The sequence below is a fragment of the Anser anser genome (assembly GCF_964211835.1).
Source record: "Anser anser genome assembly, chromosome: 5".
Classification (NCBI taxonomy): Eukaryota; Metazoa; Chordata; class Aves; order Anseriformes; family Anatidae; genus Anser; species Anser anser.
This window is the reverse complement of record NC_139725.1, coordinates 43,378,984-43,393,053: the sequence shown is the minus strand read 5'-3', so window position 1 is coordinate 43,393,053 and position 14,070 is coordinate 43,378,984. Positions and strand designations below refer to the sequence as shown.

The 14,070-nt window shown below is 42.4% G+C and overlaps 1 protein-coding gene across 7 annotated transcripts in view; it reads right to left on the bottom strand.

Annotated features, from left to right (window-relative positions):
• The window catches only part of ESRRB (estrogen related receptor beta), a 155,791-nt gene that overhangs the window by 115,753 nt on the left and 25,968 nt on the right, over positions 1-14,070 (bottom strand). For 4 of the 7 annotated variants that reach the window (XM_083837457.1, XM_083837455.1, XM_083837454.1 and 1 more), the window contains one exon: positions 12,777-12,944. The exons of 2 other annotated variants lie outside the window; for them this stretch is intronic. In XM_083837457.1, coding sequence (XP_083693583.1) covers positions 12,777-12,944 — 168 coding nt within the window. Of the gene's footprint in view, positions 1-12,776; positions 12,986-14,070 lie in introns of all 7 variants that reach the window. One more of the 7 variants, XM_083837452.1, reaches the window with a different exon arrangement.

Sequence of the window (14,070 nt, the reverse complement as noted above, 5' to 3'; positions counted from 1 at the left end):
ATGGACTCTGCTGTGACACATGCTCATAAACAGGAGAGGAAAACTTTGCTCTTCGAACTTCATATACTCTGGCTAACCAGCCACTGATCTAGTTTTAACAGATAAAACAAATCTATCCTTTAATTTCAAGTGACTATAGCCATGTTCCATTAGAAGAGACCGTCATAGTATTGAGATAATATTTCTCTATTAAGTTGCAATGTACTATTCTACTGCCTATTGAAGGCCTCTTAAAGCCACACACTGTTGTTCTCCAACTAGCCCTCTGGTTTGTCATACCAGGCTGCTCTCAAAAACTGCTCACCTCTCCTTCCTGCAACATCTCTCAAACCTCAGCTTCTAAAAAAATGCTAGCAAGACTCGCTTTCCTACTACAACTTACTGCCCCTTGGCTCTTAGTAAAATTTATAGTGCCTTTTCTCCAAATGGATCACAACCACCTTTACAGATTGTACTCTTCCATAATGGTTACCAAGGACTAATTACGTTCACCCCATCACTCACCTGGAAAGAGAGGATGTTACAAAAGAAAAACACTGAATCCCCTGAATATTTTTCTAGAGCTTTCTTACTCTGAAATTAGATTCTTAAATATGCTAAATATTCTAGCTGAATACAGTGAGGTGTCTTTTTTTTTTTTTTTATCACTTGCAGAAACAACTGATGGTAGGGGAAAAAATCCTTCATGACATGGTTAATTTTTAGGAACCCCCAGTCATACTTACTCATTTGAAAAACTACGCTAGCATAGCCTGGGGGAAGAGGAGACAGCAGCTGTAGGGGTAATATGTGTTCTCAGTTTCAAGTACCTGACTGAAGAAGCAGTCCCTGAATCCTGGCAGATGCAGACTTCCATTGCAGAGCTTTATTGATGCACCCACCATGGCTGCAGAGAGGCTGGCCCGGACCGCAGGTGTAGGACTTGCCACATGGCAGCCTCTGGAAAAAGGCCTTCTCCAAGCTCGAGAGAGAATGTCCTCCTCCCCATAAAGAACTGCTACCTGCAGCCTTGCACCCTGGCTTAGAAGACAGGTTTAAGGTATGGAAGGGAATCACGGAACTCAAAGAGCAAAACCTTTTCAAGAGAAATATAATAAAAGTTACAGAGCAGTGCAAGAGACTGATGCAAAGTGCTACTGGGGGTAAAAAAAAAAAACATTTAGTTTTGTTGAGGAAAGGAGGATTTAGAGATAGGATTCAAGTCCAAGGAGTATTGAAGAGTGGAAACAGCGAGGAAGGAAACAAGAGGAAACTAGAGAGAAAAAAAAGAGAAGAAATTAAGACAGAATTTAAACCAAGTAACCAGTAAACATTCTGTGGTAGCAGAAGGACTCAAGCTGTAGGACTGTCATCCCAGCATGGCATGGAAGAAAGTTGTGCAAGCAAAGCAAATCAGACAGAATAAAAAGGACTGAAAGCTAAGAAGCTTTTTCCACCTCTGACTGCTGTGATTCTACATCCCTGAACAGCTGGGAACCATAGAAGAGGTAGAGCTACTGTCACAAAATATCTGTAGAAAATACAGGACCAACACTTCCCCCAAATCAGTAGCACGTTACTGACAGAAACAGCTTTCCATACTCAGAAAAGATTACAGGCTTCTCCTTTAAGGGACATTTAAGAAGGGAGTATTTTTTTCTTCCCTAATGATAGGAGAAGGAAGTGAAGGAGGTCAGAGTTCTGCAGACCTCTTTGCACTCCCTGTGGTCTAGTTAAGGAGACTTAAAAGGATTCAGATTAACTGGGGTGGCTTTGTCGATTACACACAGAGAAGAAAATGACCCCGTGTGGTAAGTGTTTCCAGGACAGCTGCTCCGTTGGTGAAACACTGCTGCATTCCAGAAATAAACTCCTACAGTCAAATTAGCAGCTCGAGCCCTCTCTCTGCAGAAACGTGCCTTTACCGAAGTTGCAGCAGTTCCCAGATGAATGGGAAACCAGCAGCATAAATTCCTGCTTGGCTCAACTTTTAAATAGTAAATGGTGCAAACATATTTTTGTACAATATCAGTCTATAGTCACATAATTGCCCCACATTATTGATGGGCTCAAAAAAGAAAAAAAAAAGGAAAATTGGGAATACTTCTGGCTGGGTTGGAGAGCTACAGCTAGCATGGTTCCCCACCAGTCCAGGCCTGTCATGAGTTTTTCAGGTCTGAGCAGTTATCAGGACTTCAGCGTAAGAGATCTGGGTTTTGACTCCAATGTGGATCAGTACCTAGCGATGCAAAGTATAGTAGAAACATGTAAAAGAATATCAACATTTGAACCAAGACAGGAGGCACTGTTGCCCCCTGCCTGGCCTTCTCTTGCTCCCCAGAAAGTAATGCAGAGCTGCCCTCTCACTACAGAGGTGACTTCCGGGCTGTGAAAGAGAAATTTGCTCAGAAGCCCCAAGGCACTCACTCAAGTTTTACTGAAGACATACATTAAGCAGCAAAACTACAACATGACACAGCTTCCAAGTTTACACAGGTTTACAGATGGCTACATTGGAGAAGACTCATGCAATCCTTGGGGGGAAGGAAAGAGCCAAAACACCAAACTACAATTTTCAACAGATAACGGCACTTTTTCAGTGCTCTGGGCTCACAAGGTAGGCGTTGGACAAACAGCAGGTTGCTCCATGTAACCACTGAGTGCACAAAAGTTTGCGATCCTTTCCCGTTTTCACACTGGACCCTCAATTTATAAGCAAAATATCTTTTGTTTGTCTGAATGCCTCCTCTGTCAGGTAACCAAGAGCTTTGGGAACATGTGGGAAGATGTTCCCAGATGTTCCACTGCATAAGGAACTGCAGGCCCACCACACCCCCTCACTCACAGATAGGAAAGATGAAGCTGGAAGCATTGCTGTAGTTGCATGGAACAAGCATCAGAATGCAAATAAACTGCTGGCTGTTATAGTATAGTTCCCACTTAACAAATCTTCTCAAGCAGGTGATACAGCAATGCAATGCTCTTCTGACTCAACACACCACCAGCCAAAACCCCATTAGGTGACTAAACCTTCTGCAGCCCTATGCAGTGCGGAGCAGAGGATGTTACACAGCTCACAGCTTCTGCATAGTCTGGTGTTACACATCCTCTAATCCATTTCCTCTTTTCCTTTGGGCCTTTCTCTGCCCTGCAAATTCCACTGCAAAAGGCACCCAGCCTGGGGGAAGGCACACGGTACTGGTCAGAAAGGGTAAAGTCAGGAAGCATCATTTGTGCTGAGCCTCGCCTCGCTCCCTGACTGCATTCTTGTCTTCACTGCTACTTTCATGGTGGCTTATCTACCCCAGGAACTTCCACAGCTTTGGGAACGTGGCCTGTAACTGTAGAAAACCATTTGAGCGTAAACAAAATATAAATGCTGTATGTTTGTAATGTGGTATCAACATAAATAATTCAGCTACCCGCACTGAGTGACAACACCAGTTCTACTCACAACAGAAGCCATGAGGACAGCCACGCCAGGTGAAGTTCAGAAGTCAGCTAGCTCCATCTTTCATCTCTGATAACAGCCACTAGCATGTGCTTAGGGAAACACTAACAAAGGAGAATGTTGTCCCTGCTCTTTACCTTACTGTGCTTTTATGGCTTAGACTGTTCCCTTTAGACCACAATTTGTATTTTCCACTGATAAGACCACATATTCCATTAATTCCTTGATATCTTCTGGAGTTCACCAATAACTTGCTACTGAATGACGCCAGGGCCAACAAATCCAACAGTTTAATTTTGTGTTATATGAAAAAATACTTCCTTTGGTTTCTTTGAAGTCTGTTTCCTAAGAAATATTTTTTGTTAAAAAAAGAAAATGACTACATTGTTAGAATAAAAAGAGGAAAACACACAGATGTGTACAAAGATATTGTGAATATGTAGCAGAGGCCTCTTCTAGCTAAGGAAGTGGAGGTGCTAATTTTGCAAAGCAAAGAATTAGTCAGGTTTTACACAGTGACATAAAGGGGCATACTTTTTTCTTTCTTTTCTGTATCTTTCAGTTAAGTGCACAGTAAGAATGCCACCTGCATTCAAAACAAACCACACTCGCAGCAATGCATTACCACAAATTCCTGTCTCAGTTACCCTCAACTTTCTTATTGCCACAGACTTCATGACTGACTCTGCTCCCGGTAGTCTCTTGTGTTGAATCAGATTGTAGGGTCTTCAGGACAGAAGTGGCCTCGTAAATAAATGCAGCAGCCCCAAGAGTGGGGATTGTGTCATGATATAAACAACAAGGGCAAAATGGAAGCAACAGTCAAAGCTGCCAGCACAACTCGTAGCCATGGACTGAGAGCTAGTTAAACAAAAGTGGAACAGTCACAGCATGAGGTTTATTAAGTAATAGATAATAATTTTACATTACATAATACACAATGTTGCATACTATATTAAACTCAGTACAGTAAGCCTCAAATGTTCAACTACTGATCAAGTCCCAAAATAAACGTAATTATATTATCTTATCCCCCCAACCAACCAAAAGAAAAAAAAAAGTAGCTGGCTTTATGCTTTTTAGTTGCTCCCTGAAACCTTGCAGTCTAGACACTTCTTTCTTTTAAAAGGAAGCTGCAATTTTTCTCATCATTTCCTTTCACATGGTGGAGATGTAAAGTAAAACATCAAGCACAGCAGCAAAGTTGTTGGCAACATCAAAGAAGATGAACTATAGAAATGATATATAGGGTAATTAAATGGCTCTAAGTTATTTGCGTATCTCTATATATAAGCTGGCCTGACTTAATAAAGAAACGTTTCACAATAGCTTTTTTGGCCCTCCTGGCTTTCTGCAAGATGCTGTAATCCACTCCAAATGGGCCCAAGCTTTCACGGCCTTCTGACCTGGCTTTGGGAAGCTGCAGAGACCTGTCCGAGCCTCCTTGTAACACAACAACACATCCAGAAATGGAAAGGGTACAAAGCACATGAGCACAAAGCAGGGAGAAAAGGAGATATGGAGCACGATGAGCAAGCTGCCCTTTTGTTTCTGCAAGTGAGAGTCCAAATTTGTAGTCATCAGCAATGGTCTAGCTAAGGCTGTGAGCCAAGCCCAATTTGCAAGCTGACTGCAACTGGTGCCTGAGGGGAAACAGTGTGAGAGCTTCCCCAGCCCACTGTGCTGCAAGGAGGGTCCCACAGCCCAGAAACAGGCAGGAAAGCGTGTTTCCCCCCCCCCCCCCAAAGTCACAGAAGCACCCAACAGACCTTTAGGGCTGCCGCTCCACATGCTGTGCCCTTTGGACATCTGATTCATGCACCTACAGGCATGGGCACAGCTGAGCAGACAGAAAGCTTTGCTCCTGCAGCAGCTCCTGTAGCAAGTCGGTGTTTCTCCGTCAACCGCCCTGGTGCCAGAAAGAAATGCCTGACTTCTCAGGGTAGGTTTGAAGCTTCAGTGCAAAGCCCGTGGGGTGTTTCATCACCCCACCACCACCAGCCCATGCACGTGGCTAGAACCACGTTAGCCACTATAAGGCAGTAGCACTTGCTGAGCTGCCTCCCTGCACACGCACATCTCCCTGGGAGCAGACAGACAAGTGGTAAACTTGACACATGTCTAGCACAGGTTTTTTCTGGGATGGGTTAGCAACGGAACAGCTCTGCCTTTGCACTATTCTAGGTAAACAGAGGATGTTGCTGGTACAAAGTGCCTGAAAGTGGCAGGAACAGCATTATCACTTCAGTGCTGTTTCCTGAAGGATCAATAAGCCAAGACAATCAATTCTTCTGGCTAGTCCTTATTCCCCAGGAGAAGCCCCGGCTCTCAGCCCCCATCGTTTAACCCTTCACAAACACACCAGAAGCACCAGTAATTGCATCCTCCTTAAACACACACTACATGAGCCCACGTGCCAGAAGAGACCACAGAGCTGGAAGTAACGTAGCCAGGTGAGCAGGGGGTTGCAGAGAGGAACGGCCCATTACCTCGGCTAAGCAATAACATCTCTATATATTGCCCTTCGAGCACGTCCTTGCATCCAATTTCTTTGTATGGGATAGATTGTCCCAAAGAAACCATAGCTTCAGCTCTCTATCCCCCACTACTTGTCTGTGCAGGGAGTATAGGGCGCTCCCAGGGCACCAGCTGGCACTCACCGAAGGGGGCTGCATAGGCAGTAGATGGCACGGACATCTATTGCAGCCCCAGGGCTAGAGCCTGCTACACACAAAACTGAAGTTTAATCCTATATAGCAGAAAAAGAGCAAGAGGGATGGGGAGAAAGCTCAGGATGATCGGAAAAAAAGTGATTATTTGCACTGTGAAAAAGGGAATAAGGGCTACAGGAAGCAAAACACTGGGCCGTACTAGGAGCCTGCAGTAACACAAAGCATTTTGCTGTGATCATGCAACTCCCCATAGGCCACGGAGAGTGGGCAAGCAGGAACCCCATTTAAGATGGGCAAAACAAATCATCACATCAGTGAAGGGACTCACCTTAGGCTGAACAGAGAGTCTGTGTCAGAGCTAGAATCAAAAAACAACAGTGAAACAAATTGCTTGGTATAAAGATTGGCCATGAATACATTGAAGCTGTTCACAGAGTTTTCCACCTAAAAAGCAGTAGGGCGTGGGATAGGTTCCTAGAAGGACTCCTGGGGGAAGCATTAGAGAGGATCCTGATGCAAGGAACCCTTTCCTAGCTTTTGTTTCACTCACAAAATCCTTGCAGTCTTCCCCCACCCAAAGAAAGCATTAGCCAATGGTTTTAACTTGAGAGCAGCCCTACTGTTAGGGCTACAGATTACAGGTCCAAGAAGCATGACTGAGAAAATCATATTCACAGGAGCTCTCCAGCAATCTACATGAGTTCACGTCACCACCAAAGAAAGGTTGAAACACCCTATCCTAGGCCATGGGGACTCAATGCAACAGGGAAGAACTTCCTACCCACAGGGAGGCAGTAGAAAGAGCTGCCAATGATAGCAGCTGAGAATTTAAATAACTCAGGAGTCCTGGGGGAAAGAGAAAGGCCTGAGGATGGAGAGTAAAGCAAACAAAAAGAAAGCTGTCTGACAGGCCTGGTGGCAGGCATACCCTCTCTTCTCACCCAGAAAGTCACCCTCCAGGCCCTGTGAGCTTTAGAGGGATGTCGCTGACATGCCTGTGTTTTGGTACGTGGCTCCCGGTCATTTGCTCAGGCCTAGTACAAAGAGGTGATCACGGGAGGCTGGGAAAACGAGAACTTCTGGAGTGCATTTCCTGCTGATCCGGCAAACACAGTTATGAAGAGAGAGAGAATCCATTCTGAGAGCAGCGTGAAACTCTTGTGAGCAGAATCATTCGCATCTCACATGGCAGAGGGAAAGGAAAGGGCAGCGGCTCCTTAATGAATAAAAATAGCCACGTATGCTTCCCTCTCATACACGTGAGGTTCAGGCTTTGTAGCTTGGCATATGCTTTCCAGTATTCAAATAAGATTTAGTTATGAGTTTTATCCCATTAGAAAGGGTAATTTCCCCTAAAGACACAGCCTTTTTTTTTCCCTAGAGACTTCCAAGCATCCCAAGACTTTTAAAATATCATTACTTTCAAGTCATTGTGGCAAGTAAAATGTGTTCTAAGAGTTTAAACAGTAAAAATGTTTGCTTCCCTGAAATTCCTACACCATTATACAACCATCTTTTAAATAACTGTGGCATGCATGGACAACAAGAAAAATACAGTTTTACATAGCTCATGGAAGAGCTGAAAATCAGTTTTCAGTTCCCTAGTTCTTCATAATCTGTATGTATGCCAGGCAAAGCTGCACTGAAACATAACTACCTTCAGAGTAAACAACAGCAGGCCATTCGTAGGATTCAGCATAGCACTGGAAAGGACAAAAAGAGGAGAAGGAAGAGTAATTTGCCTAAAAGTTAATCAGGGGAAATCCAAGTATAAACTACTAGGCCATGGCTACACCAGAACAGAGCAGGAGAAGAAAAGGTTCAGTCAAACAGAAGAGAAACTGGGATGGGAAGAAGGGGAAGGTTGGAAAAAAATGTTATACAGTGTCCAGCTCAGCCACAGAAAGCTCATGTCTCAAAGTGATCTGCTGTGGGTGCCAGTTATTAGAGGGAAAGAACACAGTTATTATGTATTTCAAATGCATTTAATAAAGTACACTCTAGCTGATGGTGCTCTCCTCAGCAGGTCCAGGCACAGAGCACAAAGAGAAACGGGCCTCAGGCATTCACATCAGGTCGCAGTTTTAAATAATTTTTCAACTAGGGCAAGGTGCCAATTCTTACCTCAAGGTGCTGCACCCAGATAGACATGTCAGCAAAAACACAAAGTTCAGTATATAAAGGATGACCACCAATACACATGGCTCCAGAAACAAACAGGAACTGATTTTTTATTTTTATTTTTTGCCAGAGTTTACCACCTATGAAAAATAAACCCGGAGCTTCATCTCAACTAGAGTCACCAGGCCCAAATTAAGACGCTAGTGTGAAGGACATCTCCATTGACTTGGTTTGGTTTTACAAGGAGTAAATTAACCTTCTTTCTGCTTGCATTAACCAAACTGGATGACCTTTTTGGTGGCTCGTGCCAAATGTATTTAAACACAAAACAAAGCAACAAGAAGAACAAAAAACCTACCAAACCCAGCAAAGTGGGGGTAACTCCTCGTTGCCAGCACAAAAACCTCATTTTCAAGCTATGCACCTGTGTCAATGATTTGCAGTCAGTATGCCATAGGCAAACCAGCTATTTGGGATTTATACAAGGTTTTCTGTAGATCTTAGAGTACTTTTGATGTCAGCCATATATCATTTTACAGGCAGGGAAACTGAGGAACACGGAGACATGACTTGGCCAAATGAGTCACAAGACAGCAGGTTTCTATCCTTACTCCTTTTCAGGACCTCTTTACAGAAGAGGGGCATGATCATGGCCCAGCCTTAATTTTGTACAGTCTGATAGAGTTTTTAAGTCCAAGCTCAGAGCAAAAAAGCCTACTGCTAGCTAGTTTACAGCATCCCGCTTGGCAACACAGGTCCTTTGCTTGCTGCAGGCAGGATCTCTCTTTCTCAGCAACAGAATGGTCTACCCAAGAATTTATGATGAACTCATCACACAAGCAATCAGGCATTAATTTGGTCAATCATTCCTGTGACAGTGAACCCAGTTCTCCACCTAAACTACTTGACCCAAGACTTCAGCTAACCTGAAGGACAGAAAAAAAGGCCATCAGACATCAGTCTACTGAACAGAATTGGAATAATTTAGGCATTAATTTACCCATGCCTTTTTTTATTATAAAAAAAAAAAAAAGGTTAGCCAGGAGTTAAATAGAACCAAAAATACAATACATTAAAAATGTATTATTAGTGCCTGGATTTAAAAGGAAGCCCACCCTCCACTCCTTCCCATTTAGAAGAGTATTTATTTGGAGTTTCTACTGGGCTACAGCATGCACTGCATGTGTCCTGCTTTGCTAAAGGAGAGCCTTTCTGAAGCATCACTTGACTTTGTTTTAAATATCTCACTACAGTTTCCATTTTAGCTCTGTGAGATGATTATTTTTTCTCACCAAACTGAAGTTATACAGCAGTTGAAAATGCTGATGGCTTAACTGGTTTCTTCCCCCCCCCCCCCCCCGCCCCCCACCTCCACAGCAGCCCTGAGGGGTTTTAACTCTTTCTGCAGCACTGAAATCCTGCTTTTGGAGTTCAATGTTTAACTCGCGCTGGGAGACTCATAAATATTCGGAGTCACTCTCTCCCTCTCTGTTTGATTAGGAAATGAGCCTTTAACTCAATGTAATCCCCAAGCCATTAACAAAAAAGCCCTCAACAGCTCCACTATTAGAATTTCACTCCTAACCCACAGAGGATTGAATTAGATTAACATAACTACCCGCAATCTGAGTTTATTTTCTGTGCCAGATAGAAATGTGTCTTCAGGAAAGGAAAAGAAGAGAGCGGGAGAGCAAGCATAGCATAATGAAATGTAAAAATAGAGAGATGAGAAATAGATGGACAGATGTACAGGTGAAATGATAAAAGAGGTAAGAAACAGAAAGAGCAAGAGACAGCTACACAATCTTTAATAACTGACTGCTGGCTTTGGGGGTTTTATTCAGAAGGCCCCAAAAAACACAGAATTGTTTCAAGAAGAGTATTTTTTCTTGATGTTTACTCCTTATTCTCAGTGACTTACAGCAAGACACCTGAGCATGCTGTACTCCAGACACCTGTGCAGAAGATTTGGCACAGGTTATATTTATAATTCTCAGGAGGTGTCGTACTCTGCAATGGAAGGAGGGGCATGAGAAAGAAATCTGCATGTCAATCACTACTTTGCCATCAAGGAAACAAATAAACTGGGATGAATAAAAAAGATTTTTCATTCCTTACGTATATATATAATTAAAATAAATAAAGTCATGCAACAGCACTGCGATAACTACACTAAGTCAGTCACTTTGGAGGTTCATAGGTGCTTAGTCCACATAAAATGAATCATTAGTGAGACAGAAACTAAATAACAAAGACTTCCTTACACATAATGCATCAAAGTCTTTCTCTAACCACAGATAACTCCTTCCCTCCCCTTAAATAAAAGGGGACCCATAAGCCTTTGATTGGTATACCACAGGGCAGTAGATGCTTAGTGATGTTTTCCAAATGCAATAATAAAACAATACAGCAGGTTGAACAGGGGAAAAGACACATGTGGTTAAAAGCAAAGGATAAAGTCCAGCAGCTATGTGGACACAACTACTGAATAGTCCAAAAAATTCTTAAGACTAAACCTTTTCCAGCTTTATACTCAGAGGACTTCTTTGGGAATGCCTGCTAAAATGTATAATAAAGGAATTTTTGCAGTAATTCCTGAGCGTAGTCATGCTGTTATTTCTCTATTTGTAAGAAGGAAAGAGAGTCAATTTTTATTTTTTGAGAGATAAGACACCACTTGGCTTTCAATTTTTTGAAGGACCTCAGACCAGCTATTTGATAGATTCTTTATTAGTTACAGAGTCAGCAATTTTATTTTTTAATGCCTTTCAGAAAAAAGAAAATCTACTCTCCTTTTATTACACAATAACACTGCATCGTCACAGAGAGGCAATAAAGGTAATCTTGTGCCAAAACAAACAGAAAGGGGGCTTAAATAATTTAAATATATTCATTTTTAAGTAAAGCAAAAAGCCTTAATAATCAAAAGGAAGCTTTCAATGATGAGGATGGTTAGGCTGACAGTTTTGTTTTATTTGGGGGGAGGGGAGCTTCAGAGCAAGCAGCGTATTCACTGGAATCATTTGGAACATTATTTGCGTATGAAAATTCACCGTGTTTATCACTATTGTCCTAAAAGCCTGCCTTATATCTAGAATTTTAACTGAAAGAAGAAATAGTTATATCCATAATTAAAAACTTAAAAATAATTGTAGTCAGTATTTTTTGTTCCTTGAACTTAAGTTAAAAACTTTGAGAATTATAAAATATACATCAAATAAACAAAATAAATAACTGCCTCTTGTCACATTTCTACTGTCGGTCCAAGCAATTCAGCGATCATCTGTTCCTAGCACTTGATATTTTAATTGTGAAACAGCTCTGGTTTAATTGTTCTATTCTTATTAGACACTTGTTCCATCCAAATTATTTTTAAGTCAAGCTTTGTTTTTCTTCTTGTTGCTTTCAAAGATTACAATGGTGGGGAAAAAGTTTTTATCATATATATTCCATATGGAACTTATATTAAAATAAAAATTAAAAATTATAATACTTGCATTTTGGGGGACAGATGTTATAAACACAAGAAATCAAGGAATATTTTCTATGCTTAAAAATAAATAAAAACTTAGTTCTGTAAAAGATGTAACCCAAACCTCTGAGGCCAAAATAAGAAAAACCTCTTTGATTTCCAGTATTTTGGCCAAAATATATGATAAAAGCTATTAATAAAAAACAGTTTGTAAGTAATTATTAGGGCTTGCTTCTCTTCATTCTCCTGTTAAAAATAAATACTCAAAAAGTGTATCACTGTTCAAACCATTTTGCATTTTGGCTGCTTTAAAGCAAACAACTCGCTGGCAATCAGAGGCAAAGTAAGTTCCTTCTTGGATTGCCACCGTGCCGACTTTGCAAAGACTTGCACCCCTCTTTTGTCATTGAAGAGCCTTCGGTTGCTTTGGGACTTTTAAAACTGGAGAGACATCAACTGCTCAATGACAAAGGCATTCAGAAAAAGCAAAATTTCATTTTCATCTTCCTGCTAAGAGAAGGCTTGATATGAAGCTGCCTTTTTTTTTTTTTGGGGGGGGGGGGGGGGGGGGGGGTAAGTAGAGGAAAGGGTGTCACTTGGTTCTTTTAAGACAGGACTGCTGAAGTTTCCAGGTTTGCCTTTACCAGCATGGGATAAATAGCACCTGTCCTTGGTAAGCCCTTAAGCAGAGTTACGTTATACATTGACCTTTTTGGAATGCCAGCAAACCTGACCGTTTCTATTCCCAAAACGCAGCCGTTCCACTCAAACTTTCACTTGCTTATTTCCAGAGGAAAAAGAAACTCTCATACAGTGCAACTGTCCGATTTCTATAAAGTTCTGAAACCAACTCCTATCCTTGCGGGTCACACTGACCTTCCTTTGACAGGGTGAACATAGAAAAAAAAATCCACGTTACCTTTAACCACATTATGATGCTACCATAATTTTTAGTCCAGATAAAAGGATCGGTGCACAGCAATACATGGATCAAAAAAACACCACCAAAAACAAAACCCAAACCACAAAAAAACAACAAACAACCCCATAAATGCAATAAAGGTAGAAGTTCAGTACTTACATGCTGCAGGCTGAGAGATGAAGCTCGAGGCTGGAGTAGAATTTCCCTTGCCCTCAGGTGTTTCTAATTGCTGATTAAATATCTTTTGGTTCCGCCTGCACCAGCCGACAGTCCCCTCTGCGTCTCTGCCTCTCTTTGTGACTAGGACACAGTACTCCGAGTCCCAACCTATAAATAGATCCCAGCTCTGTGATTGATATAACAGGCAGCTGACAAAAAAAAAAAAAGAAAGAAAAAAAAAGAGAGAAGAAATAACCAGGTCTTAAGCAAAGCAACAGAAGCAGGGCTTTTAACTCTGTGCTGTGCCCAGGGAGGAGTCCCCCACAGTCACCCGTGGGCATCAGAAAGAGAAAGTGCAAGGCAATTACTTTCCCAGCAGCATTACAGCAACTTGAGGCATGTAAAGCGAGTGAACAAAATTCAATGCACAAAGAAGGAGAGGGAAAGCTCGACCGGCGGACGGCATCCAACTCTTCTGCAATTTAACAGAAATAAATGTTATTTTAAAAACAAGTTAGGGACTCTGACAAAATGAAAGAAAAGTTCAAAGTTGAGTTCTGGGGGTTGGTCCTGGCGTGTTTGTATTTCTGCTGCAGAATAAACTGGGACTAGTGGGTAGGTCAGCAATTTAACAGGTTGGCAGTTTACTTAGGGTCTCAGCCCACAAACACTATTTGATGAGGCTGCTCCTGAAAACAGAACCGAGGGTATTGACAGTGCATTGCCTACTGGCTCAGCAGAAATCGCTGAGCTCTCAGGGACCGAACCATCACTCCTGATCACATCCCTGACTGCCAGGAGAAATCTCCTAACAAGTTACAGGGATCAGCACAGCTCTTTTGCAGAGGCTGGGCTGGGAGCCTACGGTGTGGGCAATGACCTGAGATAAAGCATCAGGAATGCTTTTGCCCTGGTCCCCATTAGTGGGTTGGAGTAATGGCCCTGGACTTTCCGTATCTAACTTCTACAGGTTCTCCTCTTGGATCCACAGTCAGGCAAGGCCAAAAGCTGCTCCAAGAGGCAGCCAGTCCTCCATGCTCCCAGATGTTCACAGTTCCCAGCAGAACCTTACTGGTTAAGCAGTTTCATAGCAAATGGACTCAAAGGCAAGCAGCTCCGGATGAATGCCAGGGGAAGGGTGGGAAAGTAGAGGGAGAACAGTCGGCTGAGAGTGAAAGCTGTTTTGCCTCTACACTGCTACCTTTGGCAGTACCGGCTACAAACGTCCCTAGCACCATGCTCAGCTCTGCAGGCAAAAGTATTAGTGCAGACAGAGTTGCAGATCCACCAGCCT